Genomic DNA, 12,381 nt, shown 5'->3' with positions numbered 1-12,381 from the left:
TGTGCAAGTTTCTCCACCTTTCACGTGGAGCTTTAGCTGGTGTGATTTTCAGGAAGCCCAGCCTCTGAACTGTCCGTGCCTTGTGTGCACACAGCGTCTGGAAGACACGATGCACTACTGCGAGTATTATCAATGTTCATCATCATGTAATATTGAAGCTGAATATATTTGGGCAACGGGCTTTCATTTTTATATTGTTTTCTTACCTGGTGCAAGCTTCTGTGATGGGAAATCTGCCCTTAAAGAAAGGCTTGAATAAAGCTAGCTAGAGGGCTCGAGGTTTTATTCCAAGATATCTTAAAGAAAAAAAGAGCCCTTTTATTTTGTCATTTGTGCATAACTCACTTCTTATCACTGCTGATAATGCAGCAGAGCAAGGAGCAAATGGTGTTAGGCACACGACTAACTAACGAGCCTAAATAAATACCTGACACACATGCCAGCTACAAAAAGATGAACTTTCAAGCCTCTTTTATTATAATTTTGTATTTAGTGGAATAAGTTACTAATGGGAAAGCACCGAGCAGTTGTCTAATGATCCGACCTGTGTCTGAATGCATGAAAGTGATGTTCTAGATGACTAATACCTGTGCTCCTAGCTCACCATGGCTCACCGTGGCTCACTGTGACAGATACTTCTTTCTTCTTGTCCTTTTGCAAGGACAGTAGAAAAAAAAAGTCAGTGATGATGTTCAGTTTGGGTCTCTACTCCTGACCAGCTGCTCATTATTGATGTGGCTGTAATCTATCTTGCCATAAGAAAGAAAACTGAAAATCAGAGTTTGGCATTGTTTTCTTCAGTCCATGTCTCATTTCTTATGATTAAAAGGTAGTAGAAACTTGATTTTTTTTTCCACAAGGAAGGGAGGACTAGAACAAGAACTGATAGTAACTTTTGAAATGTCACACCTGTGAAACCAAAGCAGGAAAGAAAAGGGAGTTTCACTTGTGATTAATATTGAGACAGATTCTCAAAAGGAAATAAATTAGGCAACTTTGCTCAATATATTTCCAGTCCTCAGACTGGTTCTGAATATTACTCATGTTACCTTACACCTCTAAATTTAAGGTTCTTAAGTGCAGTGAGTTTAGCAAAACAATAAACGTAATTGTCCCACCTAAAGAGCAAACAAAACATAAAGATAAGGTAATCTGATTTTCCACTCTTAATGTTTGTGTTTTATCCATATAAATAGATAGAAAATTAGAAAAAATACCCATGAAGAAAGGAAGCTTGGAAATGTTTGTTATATGTTCCAGAGTCTCCTACAGGCTTTTAAATAGTAGTTTCCATTCACACATGACAATAAACCTGAGTTTTCAGGATCTAATGACTGCAGGAAAAAACCTTGAAAGTGTCAGTTCTCAAACCCAACATACCAGCAATAGAATAAAAATAATTTCACAATTATTTTCACCTTTTGTTATGTAAAAGTCAACTTTTTCATCCATAGCAATTTGATGATTTCCCTGCGGATACCACTGCTCCTCTTTCCCTGACTATCTCACATGCAAATATGGATTAAGCTCGTGCTGAAGATGGTCATGGTTACTTCTCTACCAGTCCCTCCAGCCAGAAACCCTGGCCTGCTTTCTGAATCTCATCTAACCTCCCTTAATTGCTCTAAACACATGTGAAGTAACATTGTCTTTTAAGTTGGCCTGCTTTCTCGACTCACACGCACAGCAGCAAAGCAGTCCATCTAGAGCTTCTGCCAGGGCATTCTTTTCCAGCTATTACAGAGTCTCCTCTCTGGCTTTGATGGACACATGCCTGCCACTCTCACTTGAGTTTCGGGCCATGCTATGAGGCAAATCATCCCCCTGCTTCTGTAGTCCTTCACCGATGTTCTCCTCTAGTGTGACACACACATCACTTTTAAGTCCTTCGTAGCATACTTCCCAGTCCTGCTCACTGACATTATCGTGTAGCCAGCGTGTCACTTCCCTGCGTGCCGTACAGACAGCAGTGACAACCCTGACCATGCAGTTGCAGACACTCCCAAAGGGCACCATCCTTCCTGGAAGAGGGGCCATGGCAATGCCTTGTGTCAGGGCACTCTGTGAAACGGTGTTTCTGGAGGTCACAGCTTGGGCGCTCCCTTCACTAGCTGCTATCATGTCTTGATTGCCGGCGCTCCCTTAGCTGCTGCGTCCTTGATGGTAAGCTCTCTGAGGAAGAGGTTTTCCTTTCACTACACAGTCTTTCTTGTCTGGGATATTAGTTGAAGAGTAACAGCCGCAGCAAGAACAGGATCTAACAGTTAATCACCCCGTGTAATAAATATGAAAGTACTGCCAGCTGCTCGGAATGTACTATTGACCTTGATGCCCCCCTCCCTTTTGCTGCAATATTTTTTTGACTGTTGTTGCTTTTACTTTTAAAATATTTTCACAGCATCACTGTTCTTATTATTGTCTTATTTTTCTTGTTGGTTAGCAAGTTCTCTTCAATTGTATCTTCTATTTGCATCCTACTGTCAGAGATCTGGGATGTTTGTTATTATTCCTTCCTGAAATTCACCTGTCCTGCACTATCCTCCTGCCCAAAGGAAGCAGTCTATCTCCATGAGTTCCTATTTCCTCTATGGATTTTGAATGCTAATTCCTCACCACCTGAGCATGAGTTTACTGTACCAGATCATCTTAAATCAGAGTATTAAATTTAATGTCATTGTACCAGTCTAAAAAGAAGGAGGTCTTAAATTAACTTATCTTTGTAAACTACCAGCACAAGTTTCCTGGATGTGATCCAGGTTAACGAGAGTTAAAGGCTGTCAACTGACACAGTGGATTTACATTAATGCCCTAAACCACTTCAGTTTTCTCTACGGACCTGAGACCCTATAGACACAGAGTATGTTTGGGGGTTGGACCCTCTCGAGGTCCCTTCCAACCCCTACAATTCTGTGGTTCTGTGATGTTACTAGCAATGAAATACTGCTGTAGTTGTTGCTATTTAAAACATAAGCCATGTGCTTCTTTAAGGAGAGCTATTTTCTCCACAAGTATGAAATACCTATAAAAACAAATGATGCAACTTTATATACTATTATTATTATTTATATATTTATATTTTACACAGGTATCTGCAGCATTGCTGCTTGGATAATGGCCAGCAAAACCATTAACAGCAACTAATAGCACAGAAGGAAGTTTTCTTCCACTCCTATTTTCCAATTGCTAGGAAAGAAAACTAAAAATAGATGCTACGAGTTTGGGGGCCAGACTACACAAGCTAGGAGAGTTCTCTAACTTATATATGCTCTTTGGCTTTACACTCTCTGAAGAACTGGCTCACTGATTTCATCAGAGGAAAGATTAGGAATGAACCCGAAGTGGGAGATATGACTGCAGCTATGTCCTAGTTTTATTTGTATTTTAGAAAGATTTAATTATTTTTTTCTATTTCTAATAAAAACAATCATTAGATATTGAATGCTTTACTTCCTACTTCCAATACACAATTATATACGTGTTCCATGACTTTGATAGGGAAGCCAATTTTAAGCATGCCTTTCAAACATACCCTGACTCAACTGCACAGACTCCTCTTTTTCATACTGTATGTCTAGTTCCTTTCCATGCTACTCTAGACATCCCATTATCCTCCCCCATCTCACACAGTTTACATCTGCCCAGTTCCCCCAGACAGGACGTTGATTAAATCTTCTTAAAGAGGAAATGCTGAATTTGCAGCTCACAGTAATTCCTCTGTTTAATCTCTCTCCTGAGCCTCCCTTTGAAGATGAGACAGTATCCCATCTTCACCCTCTTCTCAGATCTTCACTTTCCCTTCATCACTATCTGTAAGGATTTCCCACAGTCCACATCACCCACCAGCCAGTTTTGGAGATCCGACACCTCCATCCTCACCCCCCTCCATGAACCTATGCCAGTTCTGTGGCCTAAGGACTTTGTCACACAGGCACTGATTTTGTCCTCAATTAAATTTCATGTGGCAACTGGGTGGCTCCCAATGCAATTTAAGACCTGATTTCATATGATAACTCTTTCTTATAATAATGTTTTCACTGACATTTATGATAGGTCAGTATAACTTGTTATAGGATCGAGATCTGGTACAGGGTGTTTATTTAAAAACTCGTGGAACGCTTCCTCTTTTGGTGAGGATGGGTGTATTTGTTGATTTTTAGGTACAGAACTGTATCTCATTGCTTATTCAATCTAAGTACAAAAGCGAAATCCAATCCTCTTCTAATAACGTGCCACTGTTTTCATTAAAGGAAGTTGCACCATTTCACTGGCACAATGAGGAAATACAAACAGAATGTAAGTTTCATAAAGCTTTGTACAATTTCAGTACAGATGAGTCACTATCACTCACTACACATAAAAGCTGCAAGCTTGAGAAAAGAGGGAAAAGGGCATTCATTTTTTTTCCCAGATGGCACTTTTCAAATACATTAGTTCAGATGCTACCTGTCCTGAATTGGGAATCCATTGTCAGAAATGTGAAGTCATAACTTCTACTTAAAAGTTTTTTTCTGGACCAGGATATACAAGTGCTTAACAATAATACAGAAAAGAGAAACATCAAGGTGGCACTTCTACCTCCAGTTCTTACCTCTCTTAGCCTTAAAGTAGCATTTACAGACCTTGAGTTGAGCAGCTATGCAAGCTCTGAGTGGAGGAGAGAGGGAAACCTGAAGAAAGCAAGACTGAATCTGGTGCATTTCTCAGATGTAGATTTGAGTTTAGTGTAGCTATAAGAGTGGGTTTACGGACTTTTGGACTCAAATGAGTTTATGAATTTATGAAAGGCAGGTCCTGCTTGACTAACCTGACCTCTGTCTATGACAAGTAGATGAGGGAAAGGCTGTGGATGATGTCTAGCTAGACTTAGATAAAGCTTTTGACACCATTTCCCGCAGCATTCCCCTGGAGAAACTGGCTGCTCACAGCTTGGATGGGCATGTGCTTCACCAAGTAAAAAACTGGCTAGATGGACAGGCCCAAGGAGTTGTGGTAAATGGAGTTACATCCTGCTGGTGGCTGGTCACAAGTGATGTTCCCCAGGGCTCAGTACATGGGCCTGTTCTCTTTAATGTCTTTATTAGTGATCTGGACAAGGAGGATTGAGTGAACCTCAGTAAATTTGCAGGTGACACCAAGTTATGTGGGAGTGTTGATCTGCTTGAGGGTAGGAAGGCTCTGCAGAAGGATCTGGATAGGCTGGATCCATGGGCTGAGGCCAACTGTATGAGGTTCAACAAGGCTCAGTGCCAGGTCCTGCACATGGGTCACAACAACCCCATACAGCATGACAGGCTTGGGGAAGAGTGGTTGGAAAGCTGCCTGGCAGAAAAAGACCTGGAGGTGTCAATAGCTGGCTGAACACGAGCCAGCAGTGTGCCCAGGTGGCCAAGAAGGCCAACAGCACCCTGGCTTGTTCCATGAATGGTGTGGCCAGCAGGATTAGGGAAGTGATCATCCCACAGCACTAGTGAGGCTGCACCTTGTATTCTGTGTTCTGTTTTGTGTCCCTTACTACAAGCAGGATGTTGAGGTGCTGGAGCATGTCCAAAGAAGCACAACAAAGCTGGTGAAGGGTCTAGAACACAAGTCCTGTGAGGAGTGGTTGAGGGAACTGGGGTTGTTTAGCCTGGAGAAGAGGAGGTTTAGGGGAGACCTTACTGCTCTCTACAACTAACTGAAAGGAGATTGTAGCCAGGTGGGTGTTGGTCTCTTCTCTTAAGTAACAAGTGATAGAACAAGAGGAAATGGCCTCAAGTTGCACCAGGGGAGGTTTAGACTGGATATGAAGAAAAATTCCTTCACCAAAAGGGTTGTCAAGCACTGGAACAGGCTACCCAGGGAAGTGGTTGGGTCGCCATCCCTGGAGGTATTTTAAAGACACGTAGGTGTGGTGCTTAGGGACATGGTTTAGTGGTGGACTCAGCAGTGTTAAGGTTAACAGTTGGACTGGATGATCTTACAGGTCTTTTCCAACCAAAACAATGTTGTGATTCTAGGTCATAGACAAAATCAGCTTACCTACAGTTTCAAGACACAGATGACAGCAGCAATGCTGCTTCCATTTATCCAAAATGACTCAAGACCATAGCTACTCTTACCACTGAAAAGACCTACCACTGAGACTGGAACAAGGGCAGAGTCAGTTGGAAAGGAGCTCAGTATGCAAGCTGGGAAGTCATGGGCTCCAGAGCATGTTCTACTAATTATATCTGCCTTTTTTGGGGGGTGGTGGTATTTTTTATTTTTCAATTAATATATTTTTAAAAGCAAATACTTCTCTGTATAATGTATAATCTGGGACCAAAACACAAAGCCCTTCTTTCATGCCAGCCAGTGGGCTGCAAAGTTAGTTTCCCTTTACCTTTTGTCCCAGTTTCTTGCTTCCTGAAAGAAACTGCACATCTGCAGTGCTGGTACAGCTTCAGTGTGAAGCATGGTCCACTGATTTGGGCACCCTCTAGCAAGGTGGAAGTGGAGAATAGAGGTTAGATGTTCTACAGTGAAGCCTCCCACTTGCTGAACCACAAGAATATTATGTACATTCTTGCCATCCCACATTTGCAAACAAAAGTCATCCTGTCTGCACCCCTGCCCTGCCTGAAGAGTCCCGTCTGGATTTGTATGTAGCAAGATGCTTCTTTTACTCATCCCAAATACCTGTAGGTGGGTGACAGATCCCTCCCTACATGCTGAAATTGTTTAAGTACCAGGAGTTATGGATCATCACAGCAACTGACTTTACGCACTTTTGCAGAGCCAAACCTGAAATACCAAGAGATTCCCAAGTGCTGAAAATGTCCACTAAAATATCCTTTTGAGTTTAGTACCCATTTAAGCATCTTCAGTGACATTTGGTGTCCCAAATATTACTTTATTGTTGTTGTTTAACTCTTTCCTGGAATATGTCAGCAACTCTGAAGTGAAAAGGTCTAGATAAATTGAAGTTATCAATCTGGGAACTCTTGAGTCAAGAATGCCTTTCAGTGTTTCTTCTGGATGTAGGCCATAGTACAGAACAAAAGAAGGCAGTATCAGCTTCTAACCATAGCATTGCATGTGCCCAACTATTGTCATTTAAATCCACATCCAAATATCACAAAGATCATGTTTCCCTCTTTCCTGCACTGTTCTGCTGGAAAGAAAGCTTGATATAAACATATAAGACTTTGAGTCTTCTCTGAGCCACTAAGTACCTTGATACAGCATTTGAAAGTGATATGGGAACGAGTGCGCTGGTCCCAAAAGGCAAATTGTGGTTGGGTTCATATAAGAGCTTTGTTATTTTCTCTGGAGCAGTGCACAAAGGGCCCTAGAGATGCAAGCATTGCTCTTCTCCACTCCTCATATGGCTAATGGCCTGGCTGGTGCCATCTTTTCTGTCTCTTCTTCTGACTCATACGCTTCTACTTCTCCCGCAGTGAATCGAGACTTTGGCATTGGAAGGAGATTGTCTCCTCTCCTGAAACGGTGCCGGCGGATTGAATTTCCTCTTTGACCTGACGGATTGGATGGGCCTGCTCGTCTGTCCAAGCGCGTCATTGGAATCAGCTCTTCCTCACGGTGCTTCACTTCAAGGGGACACAGCTGGGGCTGGGGTCTGGACATTAGCGGGAAGGCAGCCTCAGAGACAATTCTGTGGTGATCTAAATGAAAACAGATACAGAATTCATATTTTGAAGCAGAAAAATGAGAAACACCATAATATTGCCAAGGAAAGTTAAAGAGTATTCAATATAATACAACATTATGATTTTAAACCTGAAACTGAAGCATTTGAGATAATTGCTATAGAATAAAAGAAAATTTTCATCCCAAACCTGATGTTTAAAAGATTTTATTGATCTTGTCTCTACCCCGAAACCCCGAGCACATTCAGCTACTTTTTAGTGTCTCACAGAGCTACTCAATGCCTCCACAGGGCAAGAGTGATCCTCTATGTAGCTTTCAATGTTCTACAAATGTCAGGAGTATACCTAGTACCATTGTTGAAAAGCATTATGAAACCCACAGCAGAAGACAAACTGACCAAGGATAAGACTCTAGTACCGCCGAAAATCAAGTTTACTGGTCACTTGTAATTAACCACTGGGAAGAAAACAGTTTCACTGAAACCAGAAGTTTGACTCTAGGGCACTTTGATTACACTGGGTGTGCCAGACCTGCTCCTACCAGATTTCTTCTCCACAAGTACACAATAAAAATCTGCCTGCAATAGGTCAATAACTGGCTTTCTCGTTTTGCTGAGTTTAAAGAATACACATTTTTGCTTTTCTTAAAGCCACCTGTAGTGTGATTATGCACTAGCAAATGAGTTAAGAAACAGCTCCTAACAGTCTAGAAGGTTTTGGGAGATAAACACAAAGGTCAATGAATAATAAAATTATACTACATCCTGCTGTAGTTAAAGCAGTAACAATTTATCAAGTTATTGCAATTTAATAACTATTGAATTGTTTTAAGCTAATGTTTACTTCAGAGTTGGCACAAAGAGAAAACACGTGTACCAGCACCTGCCTCCACTGAACAGGGGCACAGACTTCTTTAATAGCAGAATCTGCATCTGTTAGGTCATGGCAGGACACCACACCATAAACAATAAAGTAGGATAGGTACTCTGCATCCAACTCTGGAGCCTTCAGCACAAGAAAGACATGGACATCTTGGAGAGGATCCAGAGGAGGGCCACAAAGATAATCAGAGGGCTGGAGGACCTCTCCTATGGAGACAGGCTGGGAGAGTTGGGCTTCTTCAGCCTGGAGAAGAGAAGGCTCCAGGGAGACCTTACTGCAGCCTGCCAGTACCTGAAGGTGGCCTACAGGAAAGCTGGGAAAGGACTGTTCACAAGGGCCTGGAGTGATATAATGAGGGGAAATGGTTTTAAACTAGAGCAGGGTAGGTTTAGATTAGACATTTGGAAGAACTTCTTCACTATGAGGGTGGTGAGACACTGGAACAATTGCCCAGAGAGGTGGTGGAGGCCCCATCCCTGGAGACATTTAAGGTCAGGCTTGATGAAGCTCTGAGCAATCTGCTCTAGTTAAAGGTGTCCCTGCTTGCTGCAGGGACATTGGACTAGATGATCTTTAAAGGTCCCTTCCAACCTAACGCATTCTGTGATTCTGTGATTCTATGATTCTATTCTCAGACATAAAGGGCTGCTACTCAGGCCTTCAGGGGCATCACTGCTGGAGAGAATGATACATACTGTCAAAGAAACAGTGCATTTGTATGAGTGGCAGAAAGAGCTGGTAGGTGGTGTAAAGATCTATTTATGGTCATTTCTGACCTCTTAGCTACTAAACTTCCTGCATATGTTATATATAAAAGATAAACCAAGCTTGTTGGGGGATAGTTTTTCCAGGAGGACTTCCATGCATTTATAGAAGGGGTGAATGCATATGTGAGGTAGTCTTCCTAATTTCTGATGTACTGAGTATTTCTCTTCTCTGTTCCCAAAGAAGTCTAATTATTTGAACCGATCACAAGTCAGGGCTCAAATTCGGGCCTAGGGATTAGTAAAACTGTACTTGCATACATCCTGTACCTCAGGATTTACTCCTCTACCAACTGAAATAATGTGCCTGTCCACTATTCCAGGACTTGGTCCCTTGAAAGTGTCTGAAATGCCTGTAGGTCTGAGGCTGTTATTTAGAACAGTTTGAGACTTTTTGGAAGACATATATCCCCCACTGTGATGTCCCGACAAACAGAAAAGAATCAGTTGTGTGAAAAAAAAAAAGAAAAAAGAAAAATCCCCACGAATAACTTCTATTTCCCCTCTGAATAGATCCTATGGGTTTCTGTTCTGCTGCCAGCACGTGTGTCCCCAGCCCCAAGGGGATGGTTTGCCTACAGTGATCTCTTTTGCTTTCGTCTCTTTCAGAGTAAAAAAGAAAGGGAAGAAAGAAAGTCATTTTGCACCTGCAGGAAACAAACTTTGTTGTCCACGTTTTTGATACAAAGATTAAAAATATAGTTTCAATTGCTGTAGCTAATTTTGCCAGAAATGTAAAGGATTTTTTCTAAGGAACCCAAATGCATTCCAGGTTCACAAAAATAAATGCAGAAAAGTGTCAGAGAGATTACAGATGGAGACAACGATGAACATTTAAGAGTCCTAAAGTTCATGTTTTCTCTGACACTGTCCCCCTGTGTTTCTGTGGGCAATCCCTGTGCCCAGGGGTTTGCACACCCAAGTCCCACCAAGGGACTTGGGGAGACAGAGTGTCCAGGACCAGCTACTGGGCAAATCATATAGCATGTATGTATATAATTTTCCAAGAACAGGCTCTCATCCTGATCAGCCAGAGAGGGAACCCGGATGAGGCCATTGGTGCTGTTTGTGTTGGTGAGAGTGCTGTGCCCTGTCTGTGCTGCTCTACATGTCCAATCGTGCCTACGTGTTCATTGAATTACAGCAGGCAGGCTGCCTGTTGGGAATGCCATACCAGAAGGACCTGGGGGCATGGAGCTATGGCAGTCTCACCTCAACTTGCCTATGGGTTCAGCAGCTCCTAATATATTTTGCATATAATTGTATCTGGAGGACTGCAGGGAACAGCTAATTTGCTTTCTTGGGCTCACACAGATGCCCTCACGGCCAGGCCAAACAGCAGGTATCAAAGGAATATTTGTGCAGGAGAGAAAAAGAGAAAACCAGGCGGTGCTGGAATGAGATAGAAACTGTAGCAGTAATGACCATATAAACAACATAGATTAAAAAGATAGGAGAGGAGGGTGTAGTTCCTTTAAAGAGGCGAGGAACTTCCATGGGAGTATTCATTTAGTACTGTTAAACCCACTGAGTAACTGGCCAAGTTTCTTTCACTGCTGGAGTAAAATACAGAGTAAAGCACATCCACCTTCCATTACCTGTAAAAGTAACACGCTTGGCTTTCCGTCTAGTGGGCTGGCTGGGACCTTGAGGCAAAGAGAGGTAGCGCATGCCTGTGGTGCTCGCCTGTGTAGGGAGACAGAAATGTGTTCAGATCTCATGACTGCCTCCACAATTTGCACTTATTTGGTGGGATGGGTTTATATTTTTTCAGTTGTGCACCTTTGCAGCCAAATTTACAGAGGTGAATAAGATCAATCCTTGATCTAGTTGTGTCTAATAATAGCCCTAGGGGGTTTTTTCTACAGTCAGTGGAAAGAAATATGTTCTTCTAAGATTCACCTTTCCAATTGCAGGTGGCAACTTCAAATAAAATTAATACATCCAACAAGAACTTAGTTCTCTTCCTTAACCATGATGATCTCAGCTGTAATTGTCTAAGCTACCTAATGCCTACATATGGTCAGACAGCTCTTACTGACTGAGAGCCAAAACTGTCATGCAAGGTGTCGCGGGCTGTGCATCAGGCCTTTTGGGAATCCACAAATTCACAAAGCTGTGATTATACTATATTTTTCACGTGCCAAAACAATGCAACTTACACTATTTTACTACTTACAGCCATAGTAGCTGATTTCTGACCAAAGTATAGAGGTAGGACATAAAACTGTTGCTGTCCACGTACTACGTGAACCTTGATCTTCTCAGGTGCTACATGAGGACAAATGGGTGTCTCTTTTGCGTCTCTTTCCTTATTTACAGAGAAGTACAGGCATTTTTTATATGAATAGTAGTTTACAAAACAAGTACCAGTCCACCCCAAGGTAAGCTGTTGACCTTCCTGCTACTCTGCCTCAGGCTGTGTTGCCTACGGATGAGGATTTCTTGGGCTTGTTTCTCATTTGTATTGGTAGGCAAGTTGTGTCGGCTGTATGTCGGTGCCTGAAACAGAAAATACACCCAGTTAATTCTCGTTGCACTTGCAATGCTAATAACTTTGCACAGTCTGGTTGATCACAGAGCCTGACTCAGCCACCAACTCACCACAGCTATCTTTGGTACAACATTGAAAAATGGAGCCACATGCTAACCTCCCTCCTGTAGAGCAAAGTAGGAGGCAGTGCGAACACAGCCTAAGTCTCAGACCTTAAGGGCTATGTTTTAATGACATTTTTGATGGCCTCATGCCATACCTCAAGGTGTACCTTAAAAATATACCCACCTATACCAGGCTATTAAATTATTTGAGCTTGTCCTCCCCTTGTCAGCTCTCTTCTGATCACACAATTGGAAGCAATAGATCTGAGGCAGGTCCCAAGACAGCGATAGCCGGTTAACCCACCACTGAGCCTGGATGTTAATATTACTGAGTAAGGAGCAATTTGCAGATGTACCCCAGAGCAAAAGTCTGCTAGGAAAAGTACATCTACTAAATGAGATGCACAGCTGAATTTCCCTTTAATACTTGGAGAAACCATGCTTTAACATTACCCTAACACTGAGCATCTTTCAGCACAAGCTTTTTAATTTATTGCATATGTCTTGTG

The 12,381-nt window shown here is 42.2% G+C and overlaps 1 protein-coding gene across 1 annotated transcript in view; it reads right to left on the bottom strand.

Moving 5' to 3' along the window:
* Positions 1-7,341: 7,341 nt before the first annotated feature.
* Positions 7,342-12,381, bottom strand: part of SLC9A4 (solute carrier family 9 member A4) — a gene marked incomplete at both ends in the record, with an annotated part of 31,978 nt that continues 26,938 nt past the window's right edge. Inside the window, 3 exons of the mRNA XM_084260886.1 lie at positions 7,342-7,643; positions 10,873-10,960; positions 11,645-11,776. Of these exons, the coding sequence (XP_084117012.1) occupies positions 7,342-7,643; positions 10,873-10,960; positions 11,645-11,776 (522 nt within the window). The remainder of the gene's footprint in view (positions 7,644-10,872; positions 10,961-11,644; positions 11,777-12,381) is intronic.

This window comes from Gallinula chloropus (genome assembly GCF_964237585.1).
Source record: "Gallinula chloropus genome assembly, chromosome: 1".
Classification (NCBI taxonomy): Eukaryota; Metazoa; Chordata; class Aves; order Gruiformes; family Rallidae; genus Gallinula; species Gallinula chloropus.
Note: the sequence above shows the minus strand (reverse complement) of the source record. Positions and strands in the feature narration are given on the sequence as shown.